This window comes from Crocodylus porosus, unplaced genomic scaffold (genome assembly GCF_001723895.1).
Source record: "Crocodylus porosus isolate Cpor-Errol unplaced genomic scaffold, CroPor_comp1, whole genome shotgun sequence".
Classification (NCBI taxonomy): Eukaryota; Metazoa; Chordata; order Crocodylia; family Crocodylidae; genus Crocodylus; species Crocodylus porosus.
Genome location: NW_017728947.1, coordinates 68840457 through 68856516, shown reverse-complemented (window position 1 = coordinate 68856516; position 16060 = coordinate 68840457). Strand labels below are relative to the sequence as shown.

General features: G+C 36.5%; 1 protein-coding gene across 2 annotated transcripts in view; it reads right to left on the bottom strand.

Moving 5' to 3' along the window:
* Positions 1 to 3063: 3063 nt before the first annotated feature.
* Positions 3064 to 16060, bottom strand: part of ARHGAP5 (Rho GTPase activating protein 5) — a 66886-nt gene continuing 53889 nt past the window's right edge. For both annotated transcript variants that reach the window (XM_019551504.1, XM_019551503.1), the window contains exons 7-8: positions 13516 to 13621; positions 3064 to 6856 (exon numbers count right to left, since the gene is read on the bottom strand). In XM_019551504.1, the coding sequence (XP_019407049.1) occupies positions 6523 to 6856; positions 13516 to 13621 (440 nt within the window). In that variant the 3' untranslated portion in view covers positions 3064 to 6522. The remainder of the gene's footprint in view (positions 6857 to 13515; positions 13622 to 16060) is intronic.

The window sequence follows — 16060 nt, the reverse complement described above, 5'->3', positions numbered from 1 at the left end:
GGCCTAAAGATATTTGGTGTCATCTCATTTATCATGTGCTCAGTGCTCTCTGTCCTGATTCATTACATGACCACCATCCCAATACAGCTTCTAACAACTTTTGGGTGATTTTTCATGCTGCTGTCATCATTTCTCACACTTCCTACATGCCGACTCCCAGGAATCGTTTCAACACTCTAATCTATGCTCCATCTAGTACCATCTCTTCCCTTCAGATCACTACAATTCTGAAAAAATCATCTTTCCTGTTATTTGGGGCCCTTCCCACAGCAAGAAATGTTTAGTAAGTAGCACTGGATAATTCATTATATTTTCTGAAGTTTTAATTCTAAATTTAGTTTAATTCTTGCTAAGAAATAGACTTTCCTCTAAAAAAAAAAAAAAAAAAATCCAAGTCTTCCCAGATGCTTTTCTCAGGGCCTTAATGTTTTGATCTTTGGGTGGTCTGAACAAGATAACCAGATGAGGGATGGCTGGTGTGAACACTCAAAACCAGCACCAAGAACCTGGTACTTGCTGGGCCTCTTTACTGTGCCCTAAACAAACACTAACACAAAATGTCCCAAAAGACATCCAACAGTTTCTCCTAGATAACTTCCAATGGGATGTCTAATCCATCCGTCATGTGATCCAGTAAGACTGGAAGATCTTCAAGCTCATCCACTGAGATGTACTTCATCTGAACAGGACACAATGCTCAAAGATCCTAGTGCCTCAGAGAAGTGCTCATCTCTGCACCATTTTTCATTTAAAGATGAAGTAAACAAAATCCCTTGCTGAGCAAGATCTTAATCTGGATACAGTGGAAGGGACGAGCTGCATGTGGATTCCCCCCCACCGAGATGACTGTGGCCAAAGGTGATCTAGGTACCATAGAGGAAATATCTGTGGAAACATATAGGCCTCTGACTTCCACATTTGCACACCAATGATCAGCTAGGTCCTTTGACAGGCTCTGTTATCCATTTAGCTCTTATTATGCCAACCAAAGAGATAACTAGCACACTGAAAGGAAAATGTTCTATTATACTTTCAGAAAGAGACAGGTTGGCTCTCTTAGCAGGTGTGTTGATATGTCTACTGTACTGTGGCATCTGGCACAGAGTAATATAGCAACACTTCCTTCCAGCATTTTAAAAGGTACTGCCAGGGAAAGGATTTTGAATCTCTAAAAGTTACTTCAGCTGTACTAAAGTGCAATGCAAAGCTATTGTCATTGTCACTATCAGTGTGCCAAAATAGCATAGTAATTTGTCAGCACCCATAGTAACATGGTCCTTGTGATAGCCATTTGTTCTGGCTTCAGGGCATCTCTCAAGCTCAAGACTTTTGGAAGTCTGGGTCGTAGAACCAGTTTTTTGGACTGGTGTTGGCTGCAACTTAGCATAAATAGAAACTTGGGTAATGGTGGAAAACAAAAACAAAACTTATGGAAAAGCCTAATTATAACACTTTTTAAAAAAGTTAGCTGGAACAAGGACCATAGACATTACAGGGTCCAATCTTGCAGCCAGGAGCAGCAAAAGGGAAGTAAACTGAGATTGTAGGCCCCCTACCATTCATACTGCTGCTTTATCAAAACCAATTGGAGTTGCAGGACAGTGTACATTCGTGCTGTGTCTGCGACTCACGTGCACAGGATTTCAATCTATATAACAGCAATAAAATAAAGGATAAGACATTGTAGCAATATATAGGTCTCCTTCACCAATGCAACATGTAAACTGACATGGTCATTCTTTACATTGACACTGGTATTAAACATACTTTAGCACATGGTGACCACAATGTTCATGTAGAGGATCCTTCTTCTGGATAGCCTAGAATTGAACAGTTGCAATGACAATCATTGGACTGCTTAAGATTATTGCAGTCTCCACCCAAGGCTGAAAATACCCAGAATCTTAGTTGCATCATTCTTTCAGAAGGGTGAAAGAATACTGATATTAACAACTCTGTCATGAACTGACCATCATCATCATCTTCAAGTACAGACATAATTTTGATGTTAACATTTTATATTGATACAAGCTATTATAACGCAACTGTGACCCCTGAATGTTCAGGCAGTACAAATGTAGCAAAACTGTTGTCACTTTAGCCCTGTTTAAATTTAAGGCTAAAGTTTTAGGAATTTAGTTAACTTGTCTGGCTGCAGAAGAACTCAGACATAACAATGACAGTGCAACACCTGGAGTAAACCCCCCAAAACAGTGAATCCCTATCCTCTTTTGAAATGGTTAGAAAGTTATGTTTGTTCATAGCCTCTGAGATTAAGACAAGTTGTGAAGCTGTTTTGAAAGCTCATCGTCAAAACCTGATGTAACCAGTGACATTTCTGGGCAGCAGGAAGGAATAATATAGTTTGAATGCTTTGCCAGAAGTTTTATCCATCAGCTTCATTCTCAAAGATTTATTAAAAATTTAAAAATAAACAAAAAAGTGATAAAACTTTTAATATAAAAGTTGAACATGTGTATAATGTTATATTAACAGCATACACATCACAATATACATAACTTATTTCAAGATTAGATTTCCATGAAAGAACAGAAATAATACAATTCTTTGTTCTCAAACATTTGGTGTAGTGGACAGGGGCTGATATTTTCATACGTGTTTTCATAATTCTAATCCTTTTTTTGCTGAGCAGCTTAACCAAAATAGTAGATAGAGATGAGACACAGAACTTCTAATAAACAGCCAGTACATTTTGTCATTTTCAGTGAGCCTGTTTTTCCTCAGGGTATAGACGCACATGGATTGGGGGATGAATATGGCACTAAAGGTAAGTTTTAAATATTGCATGTATCAATATAAAGGGAAGTGACCTTTGTTGTGCTTTTATTTTTTAAATAGTCAACATACTGGACTTGACTTTTCAAATGTTAGCAGTTTAAAAGAAATGCAAAAGATCAAAGAAAACACAATGAACTCTGAAAAACTAAGCATAACCAGTTCATAATGAATCACTGCTTAGTTTCACCATTGCATTTACTTGAACAAGATAATGGGGTGATATTGCCTTTAAAAGTTTAATGGGCAACTAAACTGAACATTATACACAGTAAGCATCTTAGTATTTTATTCATTGCATTCTTTATACAGATTAAGCTTCACTGATATTTATTTCACTGCAGTTTTCTGTTGGTGGTGCAACACAAGATTACATTAATTATAAACAAAAAACAGAGAATTTTGACTTTTTAAAAATTATATATATATTTTTTTCAGTTGACAAATAGCATCACAATTACCGTAGAAAAACTGAACTCAGCAGGGAAGCTAAGGTCAATTTTTTTTCTAAAATCTCCAATATATATATATATATATATATTTATACACACACACACATATATATACACACCAGAGATATTAGAGGCTAAATTCCAGTACCTTAAAAATAAACCTGTCTATGGAAATTTCTAGCAACCAGTATTCAAATAATGAAGAAAACATACACGGTAAACATGGTCCTCTTCACCGAGATCAGACATCTGTCACTTATTTACACTATATTTGTTAAAAACCCATAAGGTTGTATGTGTAGTGAAATTGAAAATAATCTGTAAAAGGTTACTTAACAAAACGCCACTCAAAACGTATTTTGTGGGGGGGGGGGGGTTAAAAATATTCAAAGAAAGAACATCTTAGTAGCAAATCTGACTATAATAAAATACATTAAATACTACTTCAAGATAAAGTGTCATTGTGAGATGGTAAAGCCAAAATAATACATTTTCATTTTTTTTTAAATCAAGGTACAGTTATTACTGTAAAATGCTTAAGTGTAAAAATATGTTTTTATGGTTTGGATTCTCTTTTAAACTTAATAACTTCATTAGCCCAAATATGCAGGATCGTTTTATAGCAGTACTAAAGATAGCAATATAGAAAGCTTTATTACAAAGTTTTATTAAGTAGCAATGCTATTATTTTTAGTGTCTTTACTTACTTTTACTATATGCATGTGTATATACATATACACAAACATTCTCACACATACCTGTAATATTTATTAACTAAAGACTTCACAGGAACTTTGAAAAGGCCAACAGCATGTCATATGCCAAGTCTTTTTTTTTTAATTAATCTTCTAGTAAGTGCTGGCAACATAATCCAACCAAGCCAAATCCAACAGCAAAACCTCACTGCAGAAAAAGATTTGTAGTACTATAGACAAAAAATAGGTGATACTGCACATAATTTATCTAAAATATGATTCATTTGAAATTGATTGTGGAAAACTAAATAAAATGATAGTTCTGAAATTAAAGATTAGCTTAACATTATGGCAAACAGAACCTATACTTTGCAAAAGTTTAAAATAAGGTTCACAGCAGCAAACCTGAATACAGTTTTACCAGACAGAATTTAAATATGGATATAATGGATAAAATATTTTTAAGCCTACTTCCATTAGAAATAGTCAGACTTGTTCCCTGTACAGTTTGATGCTTTGTCCATACCATATATAGTAGAAAAATAAATTCTTTAGCAACCTAGAAACAGTTTATAAAACTCTTGAAGTTTAATTTTTCTTTGCTAAACATGCCATTGTTAAACTGGGAGCTATAAATAAAAGCTATATTGACAACAGATGTAATGTAGAACAAGTTAAGAATACTACAATTTACAGGACAGACTTTATTGTACTTTATCAATTCCTGTGTGCTTTGCAATAGGAATAGGGGTTATTTGTTTGTTTGTTTTTGTTTTCTTAGAAAAGATAATTACTTGCAAGAATATAACACAAATATCAAGATAATTTATATTATACATGTACTTCAACAGCAGCCTGGTTTATGGTATCATATGACCTAGAATGATAACCCAAGTCATAATTAGAAGTACAATACCTAGGACATAACTGGGAAAGGCAATTTTTATTTTAAGAAAATGGAGCAAATCAAAAACTCTTAAGAGTCTTAACTCTCAAAATCAGCTATTTACTATCATACACAGAAGATGATCTTAAACTTTCATTATGAATGAAGATGACAACAGTGACCATCATAAAGCCTTTTTTTAAAAAAAACTACACAAAACAAGTCCTAGCAGCTTAGTGAATCAAAATGTTGGGGTTCTGTTTTTGTGGGGTTTCGGGTTTTTTTTTCTTTTCAGACCAAAAAAGCTATATTTTGAGCGTGAAAGAAACTGTTAAGAAAAATCTCACAAATACTGTTTAACTATGGCCTCCCCTCTGCTATGATGTGTACTCTATTTTTTTTAACCAATAACAAGCTGTTTAACCAAAATATTTTTTTTAATTTAAGCAGCATTCTTTTACAGCAAAATTGGTACCAATGTAAAAGAAAGAATTAAAAGTGGTGCAAAAACAAAATCATTTTGAATTTTTAGTACAATATACTGAGGAAAAGAAACATGAATACAAGTTTATGTGATTTTTATATATACAAATTCCAAAGAGGTTAATTATCAGTACCCAAAGTATTTATTGCTATTGATTAGCAATGCATTTTGTATATCTTTAAAGGGCCACATAAAAATAGATTTAAAGACTAGATTAAATTGAAGTCCTAGATTAAAACATTGTTTGGTTTAGAGAATTTTACTACAACAAAGTCCATGTTTATGTATGAAAAGTTATATAAACTTATATGAAAATGCCATGAACTATTTCCTACATACTACATGTATTCCCAAGTGGGAAAAAATAAAGTATCTAAAATATTTTAGATTAAGTTTACAAGACCAGAGATGATCTTTTAAACATGCAGCTGTTTACAGAATTAACCTTATTACAAACTGTTTAGTTTTGGAATGGAACATAAGGAAATAAGTAGGCAACATCAATTTTTTTGTACAATATTTGAAACTCACTTTTACAACAAGCATGTCCTTGGTATTGTGCTGTAAGAAAAAATAAGCAGGTTTACCCACCCCTCAATGAATTTTCCACAGGTTTACTTACAAGTAAATATGGAAGGTGTGGGATTGTAATATTTTGAACAGTGCATTTTGCATTCTTTCAGAACCATCCCAATCATACCATTCCATAAGTAGCTGGGAGGTTACAAAATAAAACCATCACTGGGCTTTTGTTGTCTACACGGAATGCCTGAATGTGAATAAAATTGCCGAAAATAGCACATTAAATAACAAAAACAGCCATAAAGCAGGCTGTAAGCACTGAATGTTTCATGTGTGTGTTTTTAAATCATTAAATTTCTATAGAAAAGTTTTATTCACAATATATGTGACCAACTGTCACAGGAATGATATAGTGATTTGCAATAAGGTTTCATGCAGCAGCAGCTTTGTACTTTATAGCTATTTTTGTTTGTAAAAACTAAACCTCTCCAGTCATGCTTATCACATTGTTTTGATCTGCAGTGTGTATGAATGAAAAACACAGTATGGGTTATAACAAAAAAGTCCCTTCAGTTTGGATGCGAATCATTTTTCATAAATATAAAGTTCATTATTGTATCCTGAAACATGCATGTCTATAGCTTTTCTTTTCTGTTCAATGCCAGGCTGCCTGCAATCATCTTCTATTTATGGAATACCAAGAGGATCTGCTGGTAATTGTGGTTGTATCAGCTGAGGTTGCAATGGTGGTGGTAACTGAAGAGGTACCATTGGTTCCACCATCTGAACTGGGTTGGAAGGTGGTGGCTGACATGTTGTCACTGAGTTAGGTGTTTCTACAATATCTCCATTGTAAAAGAAGAACTGGCACTGTTGAATGAAGGTCTCTATTACCGACTGATGAATCTTGGTGGTAGACAGAAACTCTCTGTTTTCAAAATCAGGCCTCATCAGAGTTGGCCAGAAACAAATTGATAAATTGTCAGCAGTCATAAGATTGGTTTTATTTTGCTGGCTAACCCTGAAATGAGAATATTTTTTTCAGAAACCATTCAAGAAGAGCAACTGAATATTATATACAACAAACAGATTTGATTTAGATTATTTTAATAAGTGTATACATGAAAACTGTCCTTTATGATTAATTTTTTTAAAAATATCCATTAAAACACATGCCTCGATTCTTAGCTCTGTTACAAGAGATGCAAATCCAGAAATCCATAAGTTTCACGTTAAATGTATAAATACTTTCAGGTCACTTTTAGGTGAATACATTATTTGGGAGATATAATGGAATAGGAGAAAACACATCCTGTGTAAATGTCATTTGGAGCCTTTCTAAAGATGCACTGTAAGCTTAACAAAAAGTTAGTGGGCTTTATACAAGAATCACCGAGTGAAATTCTGCAGTCTTTGTTACACAAGTAGGGCAGACTGGCTCATTCTAATAACTTTCTGGCCTCAAAATCTATAAAACTCATGGGCAAGCTTTGCCTTTAGCTCTGTAGTTTCTTCTTCAGCAACAGGCCAAACTTTTAGACTCACTCTTCAGGAAGTTCCAGAAGGCAAGCTAACTTCATTTAAATTTAAAATTTGTTTAAAGCTTTGTCTTCAGCTGTAGTTATTAGGATATTAGGACAGTGAAATTTTACCAGTAAACAACTGGCTTCGTATTCAACAAAAAAATGTTCTTAAATATGAGAAAGCTTGTAATCTAGGTCTAATAAATTATCAGGAAAGAGTCCTTTGTTCTCTAAAGGGCCTTATTATACGTTAACTTATGAGCTACTCAAAATGTTGATCAGTGTTAGTGCTAGCTCGAGTTTGGAGCAGTCACATGTTTAGGTCTACAGGGGCCTGAAGGACTGAAAGGTAAAAATCTCTCCCCCACATTCCAGGCTCCCCCCTGCCCCTAAGGCTCTCTCTGTTTCTCCCACCCCCTAGGGCTCTTTACCCCACCCCCCTGCTTACTTGTAGCTGCTTGTGCTCAGGGAGCCATTCCCCCGCACACACCTGACTGTTGCTCTTCTCCAAGCTGAACCTGGCCCAGACAGCAGCAACAGTAACAGCAGCAGCCAGGCAGGTGGGTTAACTCTTCCCTGCCTGCTCAACTGGGCCACTATCGGTGCACAAGTAAGGAGGCAGGGAGCCAATGAGCAGGGATCTGGGGTGCTGGGGAGAGAGGGGGTGGTGGGATGTTTACACTAATTTATAGCCTAAAGTGACTGCCACTTTAGGCTACATGTTAGTGCAACACAAGCTAGGTAACACAGATCAAAGAAAAACCTAGGCTCAAGTGGCATAACTTTAAAGCTGCCTAAAGAGAAATTCATAGATTGTTTGGGGCTGGAAAGGACTTTGCGGATTCATCGGGTCCAGCCCCACTGCTTTAGGCAGGAGGACAACTGGGGCCAAGTGACTAGTTTCACGTTAGTATGTGAATGATACAGATGGCTCCAAGAGCCACCTAAAATTAACACGTAACAAGGCCCTAAGCTGTAAAACTGCAATTAAGCAGCTTCTGTTTGCACTTTTGATTCTTCAGTTTAAAGATTTCTGACAAACGTGTGGAAACTGATCCACTGTCATATATTGAAACAGTACACCATTAACTGATAATGCATTTTATGTATCTTCCTATTTGGGATTCTAATATTTTCTATTCCGTGTTCTTAGGGTGCAAACAGATGTTGCCCTATATTGGCAAAATTTGTTATGGTTCCATAAAGACCAAGCAAACAGACATCTATGTCCCACCACAAATGACCAAATTCTGCAGCCATAACATAGGTGGTATAATTTGTACTACTATTTTTGTAGATGATGCCTCTTTGCTTTAAAGCTGGAGACAAGAGCTGCCTGTGCCCTCTGGTCATCTGGGGCAGGCATACCCTTGGGGCTTAGGGGCCCATTCATGCATGCCCTGGGACTTCCCATTTCTGGGGTGTGCAGGATCAGGCCCCTGAAGCTACATGAGCACCTGCCTGGGTTCCCCCATTTGAGATTCTTCCCCAGGTATGCACCAACACTGCAGTGCAGCCTCAACCCTGAGACCACCAAATAGCTGATTCATGGCCTCAGCCCCAGCACTGCACCAAAACATCAGCCCCAAACAGGGGACCCCAAAAGCCTGGTTCAGCTTTCTCTGCTTAAAAGAGATGCCGCCCAGAGATTTCCAGGCACATCTCTACAAGCAGAATACACTTGCCTATTGTCCTGCAGGATCAATGGGCAACACGTTACACCCAATAAAGTGGATATGCTGTGCCAGCACACATGCCAGCACAGCTGATCCACTTTATTTGGTAATGTCTATTTTTGCCCTTACTTAGGTATGTAATCTGATGAAAATACAATACCAGTCTTCTAAGTAAAACAACTAAGAATTTCACTATTTCAGCAATTACAATCTCTAAATAAGCAACCATGACCTTTGAAGTGGAAAAAAATATCACTTGACTGGTTGCCTCCCAACAATTTGTTTTTCTCTCCAGAATGACAAATAATAAGTATTTTAGATGTTTTATCTGAAAATTAGGAGTTTTATCTATTATTGGTTTTAACCAAACATTAATATTTGCCAAGAAAGAATTATAAAGAACGTTACATGACAGAAATAGTCAGTTAATAAATCTAACAGACAATTGTAATATTCATTAGTAAAGAAATAAACAAACTAAGTATTAAGATTGTCACATAAAATGCTCTCAAATGCAGAATAAAGGATAAATATTTGCATGAGATTATATTTGTTATATTTTAACACAATCCACTCTGGATATATTATGTCCAAAGATACCAAATGCTTTTTCCTGAGTTAGAATCATGCACCTCTTTCTGAAGGAACAAAACTTCTTATGTTTAAAAACTTCAAAAGCACATAGGTGTCAGATTGCATTTTGCTTAATGGCTTCAAAGGAGTTTTTTTCTCCAGAAGTCTCTTCTATATATAATTGTTTCCTAACGCACACTCAAGAAGTAAACTAGTAAGTCAGTTTGTTACCAACTGAATAATTAAACTCTTAACTATAAACAGGCTAAGAACAAAGTAAGCATCTTAAAGATGACCACTTAGTAATTCAACATAAATCAAGCCTTCCGTCATTAAAACCATCATAGATTTTTTACCCCTTTTCTTTCCAAAGTTCAACACAGTCTTCAACTGTTAACTCAAGTTCTTTCCTTTGAGCTTCATACCTAACCCTCTCAAACCTAACTCCTACTTTCTATATTCTCACCAAACTGGTCTCACTAAAGTTACCAACAACAATTTTACTAAGTCTTCTTTGTGGTACTCCAAGGGAGGCAGAGCACAGCAGCTCAGCCCTCAGGGCAGATGCAGTATATGGGATGGTGCCAAATGCAATAGTGCAATCAGATGTCACTGCAGTGATGGATATTCCTGCATGGCAGACATCCCCCTGCCCCTAAAATCAGCCCCTGTCACTCTCTTTCACCCCTAGTTACACTACTACACACCATCCTTTTTGACACTGTTGATCATGCTCTTTTTAAGATTGTATCTGCTCACAGATTTGATGACTCTGTCCCTCCTGGTTAGTCCTATTTCATTACTTGCCTCTTCAGTGTTTGTTTGGGAAGATTCTTCTCGGCTTACTCAAAGCAGACCACATTGTAGCAGGTTTCATCACTGGTCCCTGTCTCTCTTCTCAGAGTTATATCTCTGTGCAATTTCTTTTTCAAGCATCTCAAAGTTGACAACACCCAAATTAAATGAATATTTCCTTTCAGGGTTTGTTTTTCTTGTGTGTAAACTACATTTCAGCCTGCCCTTTTGACATCCACTCACAGATGTTCACTCATTAGCTTAAATTCATTACATCTGAAAACAAAGTCCTTAATATTTCTCACAAGCTCTCCCTGCCTCCTTTATCAGTTATCATTTAAACCGTAAGGTTTGTGCTTTGTATTCAACTAGGCCCCCCCTAAGCCAAACTGAAGAACTGCCAAGTCTTTTTGCACAGATTCTCTAAAATCTACCTCTCCTCTTTCCACACTACTAAAAATTCTCATCCACACCTTCTACTTACCTCTTCTGTGCCTCAACATCTTCCTTACTGCCCTGACAAAAGTTAACTTACTTCCTTATACACATTTAAAATGCTGCAGAAGTGATGAGTCCTGGTTCACTATTTAAACCTTATCACATTCTTCTAATCTAAAAGCTCCACTGTCTCCACTACAGTAGTTACACACTCTATTCAGTTTTAAGGCCCTTCGTGTCCTATCCTACCCATCATCTCACAAATTATAAAGCCACTGATACCAACCTCTAATCTGTCAGTAATGTCAGTGCTTATTGCTCTTTCATCCTATATACAAGGAGAAAGAGCTGTCCATTAAAAAAAAAAAAAACCCTCCGAGATTCAACATTATTCTTTCAAATCATTCCTTGAAAGTTACGTCTATCTACAATACACTCAATGACTGAACAGCTCATGTACTGTAACAGCTGTTTACTGTGCTGTGCATTAGCACCTTTTGACACATTCCCTTGGCTGCTGTTTTATTCTTGTAGAATTGAGGCACTTTTTTGCAACTGTACGGGGGCAAGGAAATGGTAGCTTTCACATATTTGAGAAAGTAAGATTCCTTTCGTCCAAGGCTGCCTCTAAAATAGCATTTTCTTGAATGGAACTTGGCTTTGCATAGTGCATGAATCTGCCATCTTGATCCAATTCCAAACTTTCAGAGCTAGAAATCTTGATATCCACTTAAAAGTGGAGATCTTTCCTTGTGCTAAGAAAGGATATTCTATACTTAAAAAGTTATTTTTGCCTTTTCCTCAGTTAAGAATCTGAAAAGGGCGTTTTAATGAAGATCATTTTGATTCAACTGACAATTCAGAGGCTGATTTGGATCATTTGAACTCAACACATTTCACTTAAAAAATACAAATCACATGGTTAGCTAAACCAAACTTTCAGGGCACTTTATTGTACAATGCTCTCCCAATCAAATCAAGTAGTACACAACCGCATTAATACCCAGTAGAATGTAATACTATGTTTAACCAACCCAAATTCAGAAATGCTAATATGGTTGAATGTTTAACCTTGTCATTTTCTGTACATACGTATAAAGAAGTGTATTATAACATTATGTTGTGCTATTTAAAATATTGTAGTAAGTTTTATATACAAAGATCAGATAAATAATTAATAACCTAATAGTACTTACCAACCAAAATATCAGGGAAAGTTTATTAAGCAAATGAAAACACTTCAAGTGAAAAAAACCTAAAATTTATATACAGCCCCTTCTACACACAGCATCCATTGTAAAATTACCTAAGTGCACAATTAAATTTAGACTGGCTACATATGCCAATTAATTACAGTATTTTTAAAAGGTTCAACAGGTTATACAGTTATTGCTCAAAAATGTGTAATAACTTTATAGCTGGTTTCTACCCAGCTTTAATGTGCACATGTAGCCCATGCCCACACAGCTAGGAAACCACAGCTACTACAATCTCCCAGCTGTGGAGGAAGGGGTGCATCATACCCCACAGCTGGGAGACACAGATGCTTCAATCCCCTAGCCACAGGGGCACCCCACAGGTCTTAGATGGGACTCAGCCCTGACTATGTACCACACGAATAAGGCTGAGAGTTCTGTCACAGCTGCAGGAGCTTGCTATTTGCTGGTGCAGGGGGAGCCTGAGATGGTCATCTCAGGCTCCCCTTGCATCAGCAATAAGGTACGATAAAATCTTATGCTGGATTCCACAATCACACTTCTTGCTATGCACATGTAGCATGGCAGAGGAAGTGCGACTATGCGGATCTTATGCCAGAATCCACGCTACCTTTTTACCTGTACATGCAGAGGAGCTGTATTGCTAAGATTTTTTTTAAAAACTGGATAAAATAGTAAATACTCTCAACTAACTTGCACAAGTAGGAATTCAATTTAGTTATTTCTAATTTTTACAATGGCACTTAATTCAAATTCAATGCGCTTCACGCCCAAAACCTGCATGGGCTGAATAACTAAACTTATTCCATCACCGAATATTACCTACTTGCACATATATACACACACACAGATTCAGTGTGCAACTGCTAATCCAAGATTAAAATAAATTCTGTGTTTTGCTAAAATAATGGAATAACTTTAAAAGCATTATTAAGCTTTCAGTGCTGGAGATGAGATTTGAGGTACAAATTTAAGATATACACTAGAACTGAAATACATATTTTCAAAATTTTTTTTATTAAATTGTATTTACATGTTATGAAATAAGACAGAAGATGCAAAAAGATTAAATATTATTAACACATTTTAATGTTAGTTAATTCACTGTATGGATTTGTGCTGCATTTTAATGATGTAATCCCTGAATCTAACTATTGTGTGCAACTAGAGAAATATGCCACATATAGCCTAATTTTTTTGCATCCAATGAAAGAGTCATGGGTGAAGCTCCCATATTCTACTAAATCAGAGCATTTTATTTTAAAGAGGACAAAATTACTATGTCCCCTTAACTCATTTTTATGTTTATAATTAATTTACTTACATTTTTCATCTGTCTGGATACCTGTTCCACATATGTAATAACATACAAGTAACATACCACAACAAAAGTTTCAGTTTAATCAGAGTTTAACTTGTAATCATTAGTAAAATTTTATGAGAAAAAAAATACCAAACCTGTTTAGATGAGTTATTACATATTTGAAGACATCATAGTTCACAGGATGGAATTTCTTCACAATTTCTTTTAACTCATGAAGTCTTTCAGTCTTATCCAGGATCTCTGTAGATATAAACAATAAAGTTCTTACAGAAGAATTAATTTTTTTTTTTTTTTTTTTTTTTTTTTTTTACATGAAGTGTTTCTAATTCTTATCTGTAGTATTCAAGGGCTCCTAAGATACTAAGGGATATAACGTACCCATACTATAAAGAAATATTCAAGTGAGAGAGTATTTTATACGTTCTTCATGTAACCACCATTATATTTTTACTTCTCCATCACAGGAAATTAACGTGATCTGTGTCTGCTTACAGCTTTGTGCATTTCAGTAGTAGTATGTGTCTACAGTAGAAAAAGTCACTTAATAGCTCATTTTTCACTTCTAAAATGATCAAAAACTCATTGTAGGAGGGTCTTACTGTCCAATTCTCTTCTATTTGCAAAACATTACTATTTAAACTATTTCAGTAGGACTTGATTGAAGTTTTCCCAAAATCTGGGGGGCTGTACTCATGAACTAAAAATGTTCTAAGCCTGTTACTAGTCCAACATTACCTTCCTTCCCTCAAAAAACCCATATTTTAAGAACACCACATAAAAAATTTAAAATTAGAAGCTGGAAGAAGTAAGCAAAATAACTATATTAAGATAAAGTACAGAAAACAGTATAACAGGGTAGTCAGTAACTTTCTAAGGCTGTGGGCCTGACTGACACAGTTAGGATCATAGGTGGGCAGTCATGCAGACTTTAAGACCAAATCACTGCTGCAATTTTTCACCTACAGTAGTACAGGCTTTATCCAAATCTTTGAAAAGAACAGCGGCAAAGATCACCTGAAAATCAAATTGTGATTTGAAGGTGACCCAGCAGCATTTACATAGAAATGCTGGCAAGCAAAGAAAAAAAAAAAAAACAAACTTAAAAAAGCTTATGGCTTTTTTAAAAAGCTTTTCACAAGCTTTTTAGTAGTATCTGTGAAAGAAAGGGACAGAAGAGTATGTGCCTAGTTTCTCCAGGAATGCATGCAAGTGATACATCTCTGACTACTGTTTGGGAAACATTTTGTGGCCCCCAAAACATCAAAAGGATCAGCAGTTTTATCATTTCTGAGTTGCATATGCAGTAGAAGACCTTAAGCTCTCTCTTGATTCTTTAGAAGAAATCTGGTTAGATAAAAATACTTGTTTATACTTTCTTAAAACAGTGAGAAAATAGTAGCTCACAGAATTGGAACAAACAAGAACGCTATTATATACTTCTCTTGAAAACCCACTAAAGTATGTTCAGAGGATTTTCAGCACCGATAGGCAGAAAACAGACAAATACTAGTCATAGTGAAACCTGTAAACACACGGCCCATAATGGGCAAACATACTGATAGGGACCTACTCCAAGGACAGGTTAGTGCAGTCCGTTTGAGTAAGATAGGGGTTTGGTTTCCCTCAGTACAGATTCTTTTTCAAGTCACAGGGAGCCACTACAATTGATACATTTCGACTTCCTCTTCACTCAGACAGCTGAGCTGTGCCTTTCTTTCCCATTTCCAATTATTCCCCTTTGTTCACCACCTTTAAATAGGTCTGACAAGCAACACCAAACAGGGCCCCAAACAATTCACCAAGAAACCCTCTGTTGTCCCCTCTCTCAGCCTGTTGCACATGGCCTCCCATAGGTGGAGGTCCAGCTAGATAAGGGTGCCCTGCGCTTCATCTGCATATAAATTCCTGGTGGATCCCAGGACTTGTGACAAGAACACCTGGTTCCAGTCATGGGTGGGGGGAGTCTAATTAGCACATGAATCCTTGGGTGGAAGGGGGAAATCTAGAGTGCACACACATACTAAGAAGTGCTGAGCTGCAGGGTCACCATGGCTTGAAATCCTGTAGACTCTGCTGGGGCCCAACCCAATGAACTATATGGCAAGTCATGAGCATTTTGGCTTTGAATTAATATAACACAGTTTATACCGTATACGAGTAGGTACAAAAGTGATGCTTAAAAGTGCATCTATGGAGTACTTTTGCTAAAACTTGCAGCAATTTCAAATGCACCAATTCTAGATGAACCAAGTCTACAGGTGTTATATTAGGGATTTAAATATTGGAAAAAATATGTTTCCCTACTCTAATTATATCAGTTTATTGTTAGGGGTACACTGATAAAAAAAATGTTGGGCCGATACCAATAGCCGATTAACAACAAACCATAGCGGCCCATACCGATCCAAATGCCAATATGCAAGCCTGGCAGCTTAAAGAGCAGAGTCCTGCTGGTAAGTCTGTTGCGGGGGAAGAGGTGTGAGGGAGGGAAAGAGTGTGGGAGGAGGCATATCAAGGCCCCTGTGGTGACAGAGTGGAACTGGGGGAGCAGTTCCTGCTGCTGCACACACCCCTGGGGTAGGCATCAGTGACACATACATCCCAGATCTGCACACAGTGGTGAAGGTGGGGGGACGTGGCAGTGGCAAGCCCTGCTAGACAACACAGCTCACATGAACC